Raw genomic sequence first — 19,326 nt, forward strand, 5'->3', positions numbered from 1 at the left:
CTTTTCTGTGGTGGCCCTCCCTATAGAGGTAAGATCAGCCGCCTCGCTGATGGTGTTTCGGAAAAGATTGAAGACATGGATGTTCAAACAAGCATTCGGTTAATCCGGTGCAAAGAAATTTATGATTAAGGACTGGTAATCATGGACGATGAAATTGGACTACGATTCTAGTTAAGAGATGCATTGGATTGTATTGGTGGCCCAATACTATGTATTGTATGTTGTTTTTATGCTTTTTATACTGAATATTGTTGATTGTTTGTAGAGTTGTAAACCGCGTTGAGTCGCCAATTTTGGCTGAGAAACGGCGGTATACAAGCGCAGTAATAAATAATAAATAAATAAATAAATAAAAGCTTCCAAAGAAGGAGCCTCCACCACACTCCGGGGCAGAGAGTTCCACTGCTGAACAGTCAGCAGCTGACACTCAGCCAGCTGTGCCACAATCCCGGTGCTTTTTTTGGGGGGGGGGGGGTGTCAGGATTTTGAAAATTCAGGTGCACATTAGACTAGATGGCACATTAGCTTTGAGTACATGCGTACTTTGGAGGCCAGAAGTGGTGTGCACAGGGCGAAAAGGAGCGTATCCACTTGTTGCTTCTATCTGTCTATCTATGCATCCTTGACCTTAAGTCGGGCATTTGTGGGAGTTGTCGTCCAAAACACGGGCAGAGGTTTGCCCTTGCCTGACTGAAGTCCTGGGAGGGAGGGAAAGGCTCAGGAAGGCCGACCAAGCGGTCAAGAGCACATCCGGATCTGTCCCAGACATGAAAACAAACCCGACCCTGAAGCATGTGCATGGCCGTCTCACATCTGCCTGCTGGGTTTGAGTGACAGGCCGCTCTGCTTGGAGGCAGCACATTCCAGGGAGAGCTAACGAGAGCCTTTCGGCACACGGAGTCCCTTGACCACGGGTCATCTGTCCTCTCTCCTTGCCTGTCTTCCTCCCTCCTGCAAGGAAAAGCTAGGCAGGAGCCTTGCCTGGAGGAGGAAGGAAGAAAGGAAGGGTGGCGATTCCTGGGGTCAAGGACCCGGTCTTCGCCTCTTCCTTTTCTCAAGGGCTTTGGGTGGCTTTGCCCTTGAGTGTCGCAGACCCCCTTCTGACCCCTTCCCAACCTCTTGGGTGGACGGATGAGCAGGGATCGAGTCCCCTGCACTGGAGGTCTCATGCTGCGCCTGGACCCCGTTGAGAGGAAGGACGATGCAAGGCGGCGGTAAGAGAAGGGCGGAGGCCAAGGGCAGTGGGGCAGAGAGTCAGCTGTCACTCGACCCGCTCCGACGGTGAGTCTCGTGGTTGAAATGCATGCTCGCCTTCGGTGGAACCCATTTGGATGCTCTTGGCAATGTATTGTTGAAGGCTTTCATGGCCGGAATCACTGAGGTGTTGTGAGGTTTCTGGGTTGTATGGCCAATGTGTTCCAGCAGCATTTTTTTTTTTGACAGTGGAGGACACATCCCTAAGAATCGCTTTCTCCTCCAGCACAATTATATGGTCAGCTTTTGGCAGATCCTTTGCAAAATTATGCTCTGAATACCAAATGGCTGTGGATGGTGGGATGAAGCAAGGGGCATACCTAGACAGCTGGAAAGAAGCCAAGAGGCTGGCCCAAAGACTCGAGCTCTGCAGAAATGAACCATGGCTTCAAACTACAAGAAAGGAGATTCCACCTGAACATTAGGAAGAACTTCCTGACTGTGAGAGCCGTTCAGCAGTGGAACTCTCTGCCTCGGAGTGTGGTAGAGGCTTCTTCTTTGGAAGCTTTTAAACAGAGGCTGGATGGCCATCTGTCAGGGGTGCGTTGAATGCAATTTCCCTGTTTATTGGCAGAATGGGGTTGGACTGCATGGCCCAGGAGGTCTCTTCCAACTCTAGGATTCTATGTTCAGCAGTGGAACTATCTGCTCCAGAGTGTGGTGGAGGCTCCTTCTTTGGAGGCTTTGAAGCAGAGACTGGATGGCCATCTGTCGGGGGTGCTTTGAATGCAATTTCCCTGCTTCTTGGCAAAATGGGGTTGGACTGGATGGCCCAGGAGGTCTCTTCCAACTCTAGGAATCTATGATATATTGTGACTTTAAAATACATGTGTTATATGGCAAGTTCAGATCTTCTTTTTTTTTTTGTGGATTCCTGGGACTATGTGCTATTGAGACCCAGAACCCCAAAACAGACCCCATGATTGCCCAGAATATGGAGCCTGCAAGTGATCTTTCCCCCAGAAACCTGGTTTCAACCTGAATCCGCCAAGCAGGTGATGGTGTTGGGACTGAGGCGAAGCTTGGGACCCACAAAAGCCCTCTAAGCCTGGGTCGCGGCTTTTGCAGAGGAGACACTCTTTCTGAATAGTATGGGTTCATAGAGAATGATCCTCAGTTTGACTTCTGCCAGGGAAAGGAACCGTTACGGAGAGAAGTCGTCTCAAAGGAGTTTCAAGTTCTGCTGTTGGTCAGCTGTTTGGTCCCAGACTTTCGGCCCCACCGCAGTTTCTGGAACCTGAAACTGAATGTTCTCCATTGAGGTCATGGTGACGGGATTCGCCTTTTAATCTGGGTCCGATGCAGTTTGCAGATGCTTTCCACAAAGCCTTATGTAGTGATCTTGCATGGCAGGGAATTGGACTAGGTGGCCCATGTCATCTCTTCTTTATTTGTATTTATTTATTTATTTATTTATTCACTGTATTTGTATGCTGCTTTTCTCAGCCAATTGATGACTCAAGGCGGTTTCCAACAAATTATCTATTATGCTTTATATTATCTATAAAAACATGCACCGGGATTGTGGCGCAGCTGGCTGAGTGTCAACTGCATTAAGATCACTCTGACCTAAAGGTCATGAGTTCGAAGCCAGCCTGGGTTGGAGTGGGTTTCCAACCAATTGTGTGTAGCCTGTTGTCGACCTTTGCAACCCGAAAGACAGTTGCATCTGTCAAGTAGGAAAATTAGGTACCACCTCAAAGTGTGGGGAGGCTAAATTAACTGATTTATGAGGCCATAAAGAAGACTCCAGCAAAGCATTCCAGCAGGGAAGCATGCGGGGAATGCGGAAGTGCTTTATCAGCGTCGCAGATGGACGAGGGAAGCGACAGCTCCCTTGGCGGCCAGAAAAAGTGAAATAGCCTCTGTGTATGTCTGTATACATTGTATGTCAAATTGGCATTGAATGTTTGCCATTTATGTGTACACTGTAATCCGCCCTGAGTCCCCTGCGGGGTGAGGAGAAGGGCGGAATAGAAAAGCTGTAAATAAGTAAGTAAAATAAATAAACAGTATAAAACACCACAAGAGCAATAAAAACATCATTAGCGTCTCATTATCAAGCATAGTCCAGTTCCATTGTCAAATTGTTCGAGTTCCTATATTAGCTACTCTGCATTTGTAAACACTTGCTCGAACATGTTTTAACTTGCCTCCGAAACATTAAGCGGGAGGGAGCAGATCTGATCTCCCTAGGGAGGGCGTTCCATAGCCGAGGGGCCACCACTGAGAAGGCCCCATCTCTCGTCCCTGCCAACCGTACTTGAGACAAAGGCAGGACCGAGAGCAGGGCCACCCCAGATGATCTTAAAGTCCTCGATGGTTTGTAAGGGGAGATACGTTTACCATGTTTATACCCCCATAGGGGACTTTAATAATAATAATTTTATTATTATTTATTTACAGCTTTTATATTCCTCCCTTCTCACCCTGCAGGGGACTCAGGGCAGATTACAGTGTACACATATATGGCAAACATTCAATGCCAGTTTTGACATACAAACATAGACAGAGGCTATTTAACTTGGGAGCTGCGACGCTGATGAAGCACTTCCGCATTCCCCGCATGCTTCCCCGCTGGAATGCTTTTGCTGGAGTCTTCTTTATGTCCTCCTAAATCAGTTAATTTAGCCTCCCCACACTTTTAAGGTGATACCTAATTTTCCCACTTGACAGATACAACTGCCTTTCGGGTTGCAAAGGTCGACAACAGGCTACACACAATTGGTTGGAAACCCACTCCAACCCGGGCTGGCTTCGAACTCATGACCTTTTTGGTCAGAGTGATCTTAATGCAGCTGACACTCAGCCAGCTGCACCACAATCCCGGTGCTAAAAAGGCAACAGTTCGATGCCACACGGACATACATCCAGCAAAATAAACAGATACGTTAAAAAGCAACCACTAAAAACATATCAGACATTAAAAACCACTTATCTCAAATCACACCATCCAATATCAGTCTGAGGCTGTTTCAGTTGTCATTGCCCTATTCCGTGTTAACTTATTGCTCTGGAAAATTCTGCATGGGAGGCAATTAACTATGATCCGTACGGGATGCAATTAAGGTCGCTGTCTTGGGGTGAGATCAGATGTCCCTGGGAATGCACACAGCTGGCATGCGCGTCTTCACTTTGAGTCTCCGTGTGGAGGGAAAAATAGGGTATAAATCATAATTTAAAAATAATAATATATTAATAAAAATAATAAACAAGTAGGTACATGTACTCCATACCATGACCCAGACCTGACCCTCAGGACTCAGTCCATGAGCTCTGTCTTGCCTGCATTGTGTTGTTGTTGTTGCTCTTCTTCTTCTGTTTACCACATTTTTAATGAAAATGTGTTCATTGTGCTTTACATTATACACAGTTTTTCTAAATGATTAGTGTTATACAAGACTACATAAGTAGTCTTCACAATATGTTCCCACAAATCCCACAGATTAGAGAGATGGGCCAAAACTAACAAAATGAAGTTCAACAGTGACAAATGCAAGATACTCCACTTTGGCAGAAAAAATGAAATGCAAAGATACAGAATGGGGGACAATGCCTGGCTCGAGAGCAGTACGTGTGAAAAAGATCTTGGAGTCCTCGTGGACAACAAGTTAAACATGAGCCAGGAATGTGATGTGGCGGCAAAAAAAGCCAATGGGATTTTGGCCTGCATCAATAGGAGCCTAGTGTCTAGATCCAGGGAAGTAATGCTCCCCATGCTCTATTCTGCTTTGGTTAGACCACATCTGGAATATTGTGTCCAATTCTGGGCACCACAATTCAAGAGAGATATTGACAAGCTGGAATGTGTCCAGAGGAGGGTGACTAAAATGATCAAGGGTCTGGAGAACAAGCCCTATGAGGAGCGGCTTAGGGAACTGGGCATGTTTAGCCTGAAGAAGAGAAGGCTGAGAGGGGATATGATAGCCATGTATAAATATGTGAGAGGAAGCCACAGGGAGGAGGGAGCAAGCTTGTTTTCTGCTTCCTTGGAGACTAGGATGCAATGGAACAATGGCTTCAAACTACAAGAAAGGAGATTCCATCTGAACATGAGGAAGAACTTCCTGGCTGTGAGAGCCGTTCAGCAGTGGAACTCTCTGCCCCGGAGTGTGGTGGAGGCTCCTTCTTTGGAAGCTTTTAAGCAGAGGCTGGATGGCCATTTGTCAGGGGTGATTTGAATGCAATATTCCTGCTTCTTGGCAGAATGGGGTTGGACTGGATGATGGCCCAGGAGGTCTCCTCCAACTCTTTGATTCTATGATTCTATGAATAGATGACAAAACAGAAAAAGAATAAATATAATCTATATAAATAAAGATGTAATGTTCGTGCGTGGTATTAACAGAACTCAAAAACTACTGGACGAATTGACACCAAATTTGGACACAAGACACCTAACAACGTAATGTATGTCCTTCACTCAAAAAAATTGCTTTTGTCATTTGGGAGTTGTAGTTGCTGGGATTTATAGTTCACCTATAATCAAAGAGCATTCTGAACTCCACCAACGATGGAATTGGGCCAAATTTGGCACACTGAACTCCCATGACCAACAGAAAATACTGGAAGGGTTTGGTGGGCAGTGTCCTTTGGTTTTGGACTTGTAGTTCACCTACATCCAGAGATCACTGTGGACTCAAACAATGATGGATCTGGACCAAACTCTACACGAATATTCCATATGCCCAAATGTGAACACTGGTGGAGTTTGGGGAAAATAGAATCTTGACATTTGGGAGTTGTGGTTGCTGGGATTTATAGTTTACCTACAATCACACAGCATTCTGAATCCCACCAATGATAGAATTGGGCCAAACCTCCCACACAGAACCCCCATGTGGGCCACAGCACTGCGTGGCAGGGGATGGCTAGTAATAATAATAAAACTTTATTTATACCCCGCTACCATCTCCCCAAGGGACTCGGTGCGGCTTACATGAGGTCAATAAACACAGCACATCAATATTTATTTTATTTATTTATTTGCTATATTTATATACCGCCGTTTCTCAGCCTAGCCGGCGACTCAACGCGGTTTACAACATAATATAACAATCAACAGTATACAGTTAAAAGCATAAAAAACATAAAAAACATAAAAGCACAATTCATACATCAATACCAATCCAGTTCGACTCTTAACTAAAAACGTGATCCAGTTCGTCATCCATGTTGCCAGTCCTTTAGTCAGTTACCATTCGTTGCATTGGGTTAGCCAAATGCCTGCTTAAACATCCAGGTCTTCAATCTTCTTCGGAATATCATCAATGAAGGGGCTGATCTTACCTCCAAGGGCAGGGCGTTCCATAGCCGCGGGGCCACCACAGAAAAGGCCCTGTCTCTCGTACCCGCCAGCCGCACCTGTGAAGCAGGCGGGATAGAGAGCAGGGCCTCCCCAGAAGATCTTAGGGTCCTGGCGGGCTGATAGGCCGAGATACGTTCGGATAGGTAAGTCGGGCCAGAACCGTTTAGGGCTTTAAAGGCCAACGCCAGCACTTTGAATTGAGCCCGGTAGCAGATCGGCAGCCAGTGGAGCTGGTGCAGCAGAGGAGTTGTATGCTCCCTGCGCTCCGCTCCCGTTAGTATCATGGCTGCCGAACGTTGGACTAGTTGGAGCTTCCGGGCCGTCTTCAAAGGCAACCCCACGTAGAGAGCGTTGCAGTAGTCCAAACGGGATGTAACCAGAGCGTGGACTACCGTGGCCAAGTCAGACTTCCCAAGGTACGGGCGCAGTTGGCGCACGAGTTTTAACTGTGCGAATGCTCCCCTGGTCACCGCCGAAACCTGGGGCTCCAGGCTCAGCGATGAGTCCAGGATCACACCCAAACTGCGAACCTGCGTCTTCAGGGGGAGTGCGACCCCATCCAACACAGGCTGTAACCCTATACCCTGTTCGGCCTTGCGACTGACCAGGAGTACCTCTGTCTTGTCTGGATTCAACTTCAATTTGTTCGCCCCCATCCAGACCGTCACAGCGGCCAAGCACCGGTTCAGGACCTGGACAGCCTCCTTAGTAGCAGGTGGAAAGGAGTGACAGAGTTGGACATCATCCGCGTACAGATGACATCGCACTCCGAAACTCCGGATGATCTCACCCAGCGGCTTCATGTAGATGTTAAACAACATGGGAGACAATATTGAGCCCTGAGGAACCCCACAAGACAAAGGTTGTGGGGTTGAACAGGAGTCTCCCAGTAACACCTTCTGAGACCGACCCTCGAGGAATGAGCGGAGCCACTGTAAAACAGTTCCTCCAAGACCCATTCCCGCGAGGCGTCTCAGAAGGATACCGTGGTCGACAGTATCGAAGGCCGCTGAGAGGTCCAGAAGCACCAACAGGGACACACTCCCCCTGTCGAGCTCCCGGCGCAGATCATCCACTAAGGCGACCAAGGCTGTCTCAGTACCATGCCCCGGCCTGAAGCCAGACTGTGCCGGATCCAGATAATCCGTGTCTACCAAGAATGCCTGGAGTTGTGAGGCCACCACACGTTCCAGGACTTTGCCCAAAAAGGGGAGATTGGAAACAGGCCGGAAGTTGACGAATTGAGTGGGGTCCAGTGATGGTTTTTTCAACAGCGGTTTTATTACAGCTTGCTTTAAGCTGGCTGGAAAGATGCCTTCCCAGAGGGAGGCATTAACCACCACCTTCACCCACTCGGCCAATCCCCCTCTGGCCTCCTTCAGAAGCCAGGATGGGCAGGGGTCTAGGATGCATGTGGTAGCTCTCATTCCTCCAAGCACCTTGTCCACATCCTCGGATTGAACCAATTGAAATGAATCCATCAAAACCGGACAAGCAGATGCTCGTGTTACATCCTCAGAGACTGCCGTTAATATGGTGTCCAGACCAGAGCGGATCAAAGCGACTTTGTCTGCAAAGAACTGAGCAAAGGCTTCACAGCGAGCTGCCGAGTCATCAGGGCACCCAAAGGCAATAACAAATAATCAATACAAACAGTTGAAATAAAATTAAAAAAACTCAAAAACAAAAATACACAATAAGCAATAAACAATAACAATAATAACATACGGGAAACAGCATAGACGGTGTTCATCTAGAATAGCTGCTAGAAACGTCAAGGTAATTGGGAGCCACCCTAGCACCTCCTGGGTGGGAAATGCAGGGCTATAAATCAGAAGCGGGAGCAGTTAGCTTTTGCTGGTAACAAACGACTGACACGGATGACAGCCGAAGATGATTTGTCAGGTGCAGAAGTTAATGACAGTCAAATTAATGAGAGTGTAGATAGAAAGGAACGCTTTTGTAAACGGGCAGAGTGCTCCGGCGCAAAGAAAATCGGTTCATTTACAGGAAAAGAGAGCTATGAAACCTTTATCTGGTGGGAAGGTCAAGAGAAATGTTTTCCTTTCAGTTCTGGGATCTGGAAAGACTTTATATTAATTCATGTGAAAGAGTTGCCTCAGTTGGGTCAACGTTGAAATTTCATGACGGTCTTGCTTTCAAGCGTTCTTAGTTTCATATACCAAGTTTTTGCCAATCTCCTGATTTTTCATGCTACCTTGTTTCATGGATTTTTGTTCCAAGGGATCTTATTTTGCCTTGAAGGTCACGGACTAACCTATGCTTTGGAACCTTCCTGTTTTTGCTAATTGTACCTGCTTTGAGTCAAGGATTTAGTGATCATTGCCCATTGTCTGATGAAAGCCTGCTGTTTCTTTTGGACTTTATCAGAGACTTGAGTTTTGTGTCTGCATTAAGACTCCCTTGCTTTCTTTTGCATTTTCCAACTGCGTGTACTGGTCTCTTGTGTTTGCTGAAGGAAAGCATTTTTCATTTACTTCCAACGTGGTATTAAGGCTGTTCTTGAGGGGCAAATCAGGACAGGTACCACTAGTTTGTGGCAGGGATTGGAAAAGGCACTAGGCTGTTAGGAATTGTGGGAGTTGAAGTCCTAAACACCTGGAGGGAGGACCAAAGTTTGCCCAGACCCGCAATACAGAGAGGGGCGGATGCATTGTTTTTCCATTGACCTGTCATAAGAAACAAATTGCACCTCGTATTTGGAGTTTGGGTCCAAACTGGGGAGAGGAGCTATCTTGCTTTGGGGCAATTTTTCTTTTGCCTTGGATCATTTTGGCCTTTTGTGTTTAACACACATAAAAAGTTACTTTGGAAGTGTTGTGGAGTGTGGCAGGTGCAGATTGTGGAGAATGACGAATTGAGAGAGTTGTGTGTGTGCTGCAGAGTGCAAGCCTGCCTAGAATCATAGTGTTGGAAGAGACCACATGGGCCATCCAGTCTAACCCTCTGTCAGGTAGGAAAAGGACAATCAAAGCCTCCCTAACAGATGGCCACCAGGCTGCGACAGTATGGCCACCTCTTCTGGGCTCTTTCCCACTTTGGAGTGAGCTGATGAAGAAAATGCACACAAGTGGAGTCCATTCAGAAGCGACAGTCTTGGACTGTCAGGTTCGGGCCTCAAATGAAGTGGTGCTTTTGAATGAAGCCATATTCTGGATGAGACAGGTGAGAGATGCCTCTCTGGTGTTGTTGTAAACCGAGCCAATGAAGACATCTGAAACCAGGCTGGCTGTCACAGAGCTGACCTTTGGCATCGAATGTCTCCACCAGCCTCCCTTGCCAAATGAGGAAAATGTTTGTTTTGCTTCTGCTGTTGGGAACAAATGGGGAGAAGGAGCACTTTTGGATTGGGACCAAAGTTCTTCTACCCCCTTCGGATCTCAATGTTGGTGTCTTTTGAGGTTTCGTTGTATCCTTATAGTCATGGTGGTGGTGATGATTAATTTATTTATCATGTCAGGAGCAAACCAAAACAGTTGTATTGCATTAAAAACAAACAAACAAACAAAACACAAAGTTTGCAGACGTGGTATTCTTTTAAATGTCCTTTGACCAGTATCTGGCCCCTTGGAGTGCCTCTGGTGTTGCTGTGAGAAGTCCTCCCTTGTGCATGTGGCAGGGCTCAGGGTGCATTGCAGCAGGTGGTCAGTGGTTTGCTCTTCTCCACACTCGCATGTCGTGGATTCCCCTTTGTGGCCCCATTTCCGAAGGTTGGCTCTGCATCTCGTGGTGCCCCATCTTCTATGTGCCCAGGGGGGAGTCTCCCATTTGGTATCAGCCACAGATTGAGGTGCTGGGTTTGAGCCTGCCACTTTTGGACTCTCGCTTGCTGGGGTGTTCCAGTGAGTGTCTCTGTAGATCTTAGAAAACTATTTCTTGTTTATTGATGTGCTGGCTGATACCCAAACAGGGGATGAGCTGGAGATGTCACTGCCTTGGTCCTTTCACTATTGGCTGCTACTTCCCAACGGATGTCAGGTGGTGCAATACCAGCTAGATAGTGTAATTTCTCTTGTGGCTTGTTCTTGGTCTTCCAGCTCTTCTGATGCCTGTTGTATAGTACATACCCATTGGCTGTAGAGCCTAGTTCAGGTGGTTCAGTTCACCTTGGAGGAGGAGGAGGTACCACATTCGGTTTGCGTGAACCCAACCTCTTTTGAACTCTTCAATATGGGAAACAAGATCAGAAGCTAGAGGAGCTAATAAAGCTAAAGGAATACTAATAATAATGAACAAGAACCTAAATGTTGAGATCCGGGACCAGATTAAGTAAAAAGGTGGGATAATATTTATTTATGAATTTTAAATTGAATAATAGGAAATTCCCAATAGCAAGTATATATGGTCCAAACCAAAATCAAGTGAAACTTCTTGAAGTATTTCTTAAGAAATTGTGATTCGTTTGCTTGAATAAAGGGATTTGCCTTTAATGGTGCTTACTTTATGGACAGGGCTTTGCCCATGGGCTGCTCAGTATCATGTGCGGTCTTTGTAAAGTTCCATACCTTTTTAGAGCGGGCGCTCAAGTCAACTACGGCATTGAAGGGGGTCGTTCACTTCCCCGATGATTTTTTATTTATTGGAAAAGCTGGCTCAGGTGGATGTACGGCGTTGTTGTCGGCATTGCAACAACTGACTTTACAGCTAGGTGATGTTTGTCAGCCTGTCCAGCCTGTGATTGTACCTGATGTTCATGATGAGAGTGAGGATGATGTTTCTGATGGTGGGCTTGGGCCTGTTGGCAATGGGGACGAGGGTTTTCCTGGGCCTGAGTTAAGCTCAGACGAGAGGCCTAAGCTGTCTCAGGAAGATTCACAAGGTCACATTCCTGAGAGAGGCCCTTCACAATCTTTTTCAAAGCAGCTGAAGATGATTTGTCAGGTGCAGAAGTTAATGACAGTCAAATTAATGAGAGTGTAGATAGAAAGCAAGGCTTCTGTAAACAGACAGAGTGCTCAGGCACAAAGAAGATCAGTTCGTTTACAGGAAAAGAGAGATATGAAACCTTTATCTGGTGGGGTCAAGAGAAATGTTTTCCTTTCTATTCTGGGATCTGGAAAGACTTTATATTGATTCATGGGAAAGAGTTGCCTCAGTTGGGTCAGCGTTGAAATTTCATGATAATCTTGCTTTCAGGCGGAGGAGAGAAGGAATGAAAGATAGGGAAGGAAGGTAGGAGAGAAGGAACGAAAGATAGGGAAGGAAGGAAGGGAGGAGAGAAGGAAGGACGTAACCAAAGAGCGAAGAAAGGGAGGTAAGAAACAGGTAGAGATGGAAGAAAGAGGAGAAATAGTGAAAGAAAAAGAGGAAAGGAAGGAGAAAAAGAGGGAGGGAAGGTTGGCCACAGCAACGCGTGGCGGGTACAGCTAGTACTGTAAATAAATGTAAATAATAAATCATAACGCTAACAATTTGCAGTGACGTTGCTCTAAGTGGGGGTCAGGTTCATCAGCTGGCCCCTTTTATTGTCCCCAAGATGGTTCTCTCCTCACCAAGTATCACTTTTGGGCTTTGAAGGCCTCAGGGACATGGCCCAGAATATGGAACGCCTCCCTTCCGCGCTGGGGCTGCTCCAATAGCGGTAGCACTGGCTTGCGATAGGAAGATGGCGGTCTGGTTCGTGCCACTCTCCTGTCTGGCCTGTGTCTCTGTATTAATGCTTTACTCTTGTTCCAGATGCTGCTGGAACGTCCAAGCGGCACGTTCTCATTTGCGGGCACAGCTACATCGTCTGGGCAGACCGACAGGCCCGCAGGAGTTGCTTTGGCCGCAACCTGGGTCTAGACGCGATCGCAACTGTGGAGTGGAGGGGGCGAAGAAACCTTCGCTGGGACGGGCTGCTTCCTCAGCTGTTGATGGCGAGGAAAGGAGATCCTCCCGACCTGCTGGTCATCCACCTCGCCGGCAGTGACCTTGGGCTTGTCAAGACCAAGACGCTCGCCATCCAGGCGGCGGTGGACTTGCGCAAAATTAAGAAGGCGTGGCCTCATACAGATATTGCTTGGTCCGCAATCATCCCGAGACTTGCGTGGCCAGGAAGCGCCGATGTGAGGCTGATCGAAAGAGCCAGGAAGAGGTTTAATAGGGCGATGCTTCATTGTCTCCGTAGTGGGCTTGGCTTTTTCATCCCTCATCCGGCCATCACACACCTCAAGGAGGACTTCTACCGACGCGATGGCATCCATCTCTCGGATGAAGGCAACCATCAGTTCCTGCGTGACATGCAAAACGGCATCAGAGCCATCTTAACAGGCTCGGAGGGGGATAGGGGTGAGTGGGTGCTGGCCCCTAATCCGTGATGGGAAAACAGGGGTGGGCACCTTGGCACCCCTTTGTGGTGTTGGCCACGAATGGGAACCCTCACTCGCCAGTGGCCTCGAGCGGGCAGAATTCCGGTCTCAATGTCCTCTGGAATTGGGATGGAATTCTCCGTCTGTGTCCCTGAGCGGCTGCTCTGGGATCAACCGCTTTGTTGCAGCCGGGGATCCCGGTGTTTCTCCCATGTTTTCTGAGGAGGAGGTCTTGCGTGGCCACTGTCTCAGGTTATTCTGCATCTCGTTCACTCAGTTTCAGTTGGGTGGCACTTCACATGTTTGGTAGCATTAATAAAAGTTGTCCATTGTTCAAGCCACACTGTTGTGTTGACTCGTTATTTTGGTGGTTGGGGAGCAATGTTCCTTCCCTGTCATTTGAATCCCCGGTGGCGCAGTCGGTTAAACCCCTGTGCTGGCAGGACTGTAGGCCGACAGGTCGCAGGAGAGCGTGGATGAGCTCCCTCTATCAGCTCCAGCTCCCCATTGCAGGGACATGAGAGAAGTGTCAGAGTATTGACGATTGCCAGCGGAAGGACTGCTAGATCAGCAGGCACTGTGTTCCAAAATAAGGACTCTGCAAGCTTTCAGTTACAACAGAAAACTAAGTTTTACTAAGTACATCTACACACGTCTATTCACAGCAAGCTACAGACAGGAACTCCTAGGCCAGTGGTTCTCAACCTGTGGGTCCCCAAATGTTTTGGCCTTCAACTCCCAGAAATCCTAACAGCTGGTAAACTGGATGGGATTTCTGGGAGTTGTAGGCCAGAAACATCTGGGGACCCCAGGTTGAGAACCACTGTCCTAGGCAAAAACAACAGTCTCTGAACATCTGCTTATCTGACTTCTGGCTGAGACCAGTTCCTCCCTTCTCTTCTCAGCAAGAGAACATGTTATCTCATTTCTGTCAAGGTTATAATTACACATCCTCAGCACAGTATTCCCAATACACAATTGAACAGAATAGAATCCATCTTGAAATCCATCTGAATCCATCTTGAATTACATAGAATAAAATAAGCACCATTAAAGGCAAATCCCTTTATTCAAGCAAACGAATCACAATTTCTTAAGAAATATTTCAAGAAGTTTCACTTGACTTAGGTTTGGACCATGTATACTTGCTATTGTGAATTTCCTATTATCCAATTTAAAATTCTTAAATAAATATTATCCTCCTTTTCCTTATTCTGGTCCCGGATCTCAACATTTAGGTTCTTGTTCATTATTATTGGTATTCCGTTAGCTTTATTAGTTCCTCTAGCTTCTGATCTTGTTTCCCATATTGAAGAGTTCAAAAGTGGTTGGGTTCACGCAAACCAAATGTGGTACCTCCGCCTCCTCCAAGGTGAACTGAACCACCTGAACTAGGCTCTACAGGCCAATGGGTATGTATTCTACGACACTCAGAGGAACGCCCCAGCAAGTGAGAGTCCAAAAGTGGCAGGCTCAAACCCAGAACTAATACGCAAAAATAACAGTCTCTGAACATCTGCTTATCTGACTTCTGGCTGAGACCAGTTCCTCCCTCTTCTTCTCAGCAAGAGAACACGTTATCTCATTTCTGTCAAGGTTATAATTACACATCCTCAGCACAGTATTTCTAATACACAATTGAACAGAATAGAATCCATCTTGAAATCCATCTGAATCCATCTTGAATTACATAGAAGCACATTGAAAAACACACATGCATAACTAAATAATCCTGACAAGAAGCCTCCCACAAGGATGGTACAAGGATGGTAAAACATCAAAACATGCGGGCATCCCCTAGGCAACGTCCTTGCAGCCAGCCAATTCTCTCACACCAGAAGCGACTTGGCAGTGGCATGATCCCACCAGCCAGAATAGAGCTCGCTAGTCTACCACAATGTGCGATTCACAGTTGACTACGACAGGAAATGGGAGGTTGCTTACCTGTAACCGTGGTTTCCTGAGTAGTCACCTGTGAATTCGCACATACCCTCCCTTCCTCCTCTTGAGCATCATGCCACGCCTTCTTGCTGCTGTGCGGCGGAAGAGGGCTGATGGCTGGCTCTGGCCTTATATACTTGAGGGGGGGGGATACATGAGGGGGATACAAATCTTTAGATTTTCTAGAAGGTTCCGAAGCTGACCTGCGCAGGCGCAGGAATACCACAATGTGCGAATTCACAGGTGACTACTCAGGAAACCACGGTTACAGGTAAGCAACCTCCCATTATCGTGTCAGGAGCAAACCAAACAGTTGTATTGCATTTTTTAACAAACAAACAAACAAAACACAGAGTTTGCAAACTTGCCATTCTATTAAATGTCCTTTGACCAGTCTCTGGCACCTTGGAGTGCCTCTGGTGTTACTATAAGAAGCTCCTCCATGGTGCATGTGGCAGGGCTCAGGGTGCGTTGCAGCAGGTGGTCATTGGTTTGCTCTTCTCCACACTCACATGTCGTGGATTCCAATTTGTGGCCCCATTTCTTCAGGTTGGCTCTGCATCTCGTGGTGCCAGAGCGCAGTCTGTTCAGCGCCTTCCAAGTCGCCCCGTCTTCTGTGTGCCCAGGGGGAGTCTCTCATTTGGTATCACCCATGGATTGAGGTGCTGGGTTTGAGCCTGCCACTTTTGGACTCTCGCTTGCTGGGGTGTTCCAGTGAGTGTCTCTGTAGATCTTAGAAAACTATTTCTTGATGTGAGTCATTGACGTGCTGGCTGACACCCAAACGGGATGAGCAGTGTAATTTCTCCAGTGGTGTGGGGCGCAGACACCCTGTGATAATGCGGCATGTCCCATTCAGAGCCACATCTACTGTTTTAGCGTGGTGAGATGTCTTCCACACTGGGCATGCATACTCTTGTGGCTTGTTTTTGGTCTTCCAGCTCTTCTGATGCCTGTTGTATAGTACATACCCATTGGCCTGTAGAGCCTAGTTCAGGTGGTTCAGTTCACCTTGGAGGAGGCGGAGGTACCACATTTGGTTTGCGTGAACCCAACCACTTTTGAACTCTTCAATATGGGAAACAAGATCAGAAGCTCGAGGAACTAATAAAGCTCAAGGAATACCAATAATAATGAACAAGAACCTAAATGTTGAGATCCAGGACCAGATTAAGTAAAAAGGTGGGATAATATTTATTTATGAATTTTAAATTGGATAATAGGAAATTCACAATAGCAAGTATATATGGTCCGAAACCTAAGTCAAGTGAAACTTCTTGAAGTATTTCTTAAGAAATTGTGATTCGTTTGCTTGCCTTTAATAGTACTTATTTTACGGGCAAGGCTGCTCAGTGTAGTAATGTGCGGCCTTTGTAAAGTTCCGTACCTTTTTAGAGTGGGCGCTCAAGTCATCTACGGCATTGAAGGGAATGGTTCACTCCCTTGATGATTTTTTATTTATTGGGAAAACTGGCTCAGCTGGATGTACGGCGTTGTTGTCGGCATTGCAACAACAATACTAGTAATAATAATTCAATATTATAATTATATATTTAATTACATGTAATATTACTAATAATATTACAATATAATGGTATAGTGCAATATAGTAATGTGGCAGTCATTAGAGAAAAAAGTAATTAGGAATTAATGGAATTAATGAAGAAGTCTTACCTTAAAAGCTTACCTGTCCGTTCTTGAGGCTGGGAAGCAGAGAATTCTGGTGGAAGGGAAACTAACAGATGGAAATAGAACTAGAATAAGGAAGGAGCCATATCTTAAGTCAATATTTGAGGAAGCCAAGGCTGAAGGCTGAAGGCTGAGGTAGGAACTTGGCTCTAAGAGTAAATCGATAATTATTGATCCAAAAACTAGGACATTTGAAGATATGATACAACAGCGCCATCTATCCTCCATCTGATGTAAATAGCAGGTAATTCAGTCCTATGATATTCTAATAAGAATATAAGAAAATAATGTATTGTGAGAGTGATTACAGATGAATTAATAAGGGAAATGCTTGCTTTGAATAAGTTAAAGATACATATATGAAGATATATGGAGTCGTATATGTGTGAAGAGATATATGAAGTTAAGATTCACTTTTACGTAATTCATTTGGGAACGTGTCTGGTCAGCTGATGAAAAGGGGAGCAGTGGAAATTATAGTATCTTGCCAACAAATGTTCTTGGCCGCGGTTTCTCGAGGACAAATTGATAATGATTAGATTGTTAAATGTCAAGACCCATATGCGCATGTGCAAACTAGGTAATTCTGCCTATAAATACTGGATGCTTTGGGGTAGTGCTCTGTGCCACATCAGCCATTTTTGGAAGCTGGAGCACCCTTACCCTGGGTAAGCATTAAATTCTGTGAACTTGCAAAAGCTGTCTCTGTCTCTTCCTTCTTCACTGATCTCCTGGATTCTTGGAAATTGGGGACCCTCCCGTAACAGTAATATATACTGATATTGTACTATGCTCATAATATAATATATTGTATGAAAATATATATTGTAAGCCGCTCTGAGTCCCCTTCGGGGTGAGAAGGGCGGCATATAAGTGCCGTAAATAAATAAATAATAATAATAAATAACTGACTTTGCAGCTAGGTGATGTATGTCAGCCTGTCCATGGCCCAAAATATGGAACGCATTCCTTCCGCACTGGGGCTGCTCCAATAGCGGTAGCACTGGGTTGCGATCCCGCTAAGATTCCCAGGTGCTGGGAAGATGGCGGACTGGGGCGAGCCGTTCTTCCGTCGGGCCTGTGTCTCTGTATTAATGCTTTACTCTTGTTCCAGATGCTGCTGGAACGTCCAAGCGGCACGTTCTCATTTGCGGGCACAGCTACATCGTCTGGGCAGACCGACAGGCCCGCAGGAGTTGCTTTGGCCGCAACCTGGGTCTAGACGCGATCGCAACTGTGGAGTGGAGGGGGCGGAAAAACCTTCGCTGGGACGGGCTGCTTCCTCAGCTGTTAATGGCGAGGAAAGGAGATCCTCCCGACCTGCTGGTCATCCACCTCGCCGGCAGCGACCTTGGGCTTGTCAACGGCAGGTCGCTCGCCATTCAGGCGGCGGCGGACTTGCGCAAAATTAAGGCGGTGTGGCCTCATACAGATATCGCTTGGTCCGCAATCATCCCCAGACTTAGGTGGCCAGGAAGCGCCGAGGTTAGGCTGATCGAAAGAGCCAGGAAGAGGCTTAACAGGGCGATGCTTCGTTATCTTCGCGATGGGCTTGGCTTTTTCATCCCTCATCCTGCCATCACACACCTCAAGGAGGACTTCTACCGACAGGACGGCATCAATCTCTCGGATGCAGGCAACCATCAGTTCCTGCGTGACTTACAGAACGGCATCAGGGCCATTTTATCAGGCTCGGTGGGGGATCGCGGTAATGTGGGCGCTGGCCCCTAATCCGTGGGGGGAAAACGGGTGGGTACCTTGGCACCCCTTTGTGGTGTTGGCCATGAATGGGAACCCTCACTCGCCAGTGGCCTCGAGCGGGCAGAATTCTGGTCTCAATGTCCTCTGGAATTGGGGTGGAATTCTCCGTCTGTTTCCCTGAGCGGCTGCTCTGGGATCAACCGCTTTGTTGCAGCCGGGGATCCCGGTGTCTCTCCCATGTTTTCTGAGGAAGGGGGTCTTGCGTGGCCACTGCCTCAGCTTATTCTGTACCTCGTTCACTCACTTTCAGTTGGTTGGCACTTCACATGTTTGGTAACATTAATAAAAGTTGTCCATTGTTCAAGCCACACTGTTGTGTTGATTCGTTATTTCGGTGGTTGGGGAGCAATGTTCCTTCCCTGTCATTTGAATCCCCGGTGGCGCAGTCCATTAAACCCCTGTTCTGGCAGGACTGTAGGCCGACAGGTCGCAGGTTCGAATCCGGGGAGAGCGTGGATGAGCTCCCTCTATCAGCTCCAGCTCCCCATTGTAGGGACATGAGAGGAGTGTCAGAGTATTGACGATAGCCAGCGGAAGGATTGCTAGATCAGCAGACACTGTGTTACAAAATAAGGACTCTGCAAGCTTTCAGTTACAACAGAAAACTAAGTTTTACTAAGTACTTCTACACACGTCTATTCACAGCAAGCTACAGACAGGAACTCCTAGGCAAAAACAGCAGTCTCTGAACATCTGCTTATCTGACTTCTGGCTGAAACCAGTTCCTCCCTTCTCTTCTCAGCAAGAGAACATGTTATCTCATTTCTGTCAAGGTTATAATTATTTATTTATTTATTATTTATTTGCTATATTTATATACCGCCGTTTCTCAGCCTAGCCGGCGACTCAACACGGTTTACAACATAATATAACAATCAACAGTATACAGTTAAAAGCATAAAAAACATAAAAAACATAAAAACACAATTCATACATCAATACCAATCCAGTTCGACTCTTAACTAAAAACGTGATCCAGTTCGCCATCCATCCATCCTCAGCACAGTATTTCTAATACACAATTGAACAGAATAGAATCCATCTTGAAATACATCTTAATCC

General features: G+C 46.6%; 1 protein-coding gene across 1 annotated transcript in view; it reads left to right on the forward strand.

Moving 5' to 3' along the window:
• The first annotated feature begins 713 nt into the window (after positions 1-713).
• Positions 714-19,326, forward strand: part of ZNF638 (zinc finger protein 638) — a 108,202-nt gene continuing 89,589 nt past the window's right edge. Inside the window, exon 1 of the mRNA XM_060779525.2 lies at positions 714-1,281. Within this exon, the coding sequence (XP_060635508.2) occupies positions 1,202-1,281 (80 nt within the window). The 5' untranslated portion in view covers positions 714-1,201. The remainder of the gene's footprint in view (positions 1,282-19,326) is intronic.

This window comes from Anolis sagrei, chromosome 5, assembly GCF_037176765.1.
Source record: "Anolis sagrei isolate rAnoSag1 chromosome 5, rAnoSag1.mat, whole genome shotgun sequence".
In the NCBI taxonomy this organism is placed as follows: Eukaryota; Metazoa; Chordata; class Lepidosauria; order Squamata; family Dactyloidae; genus Anolis; species Anolis sagrei.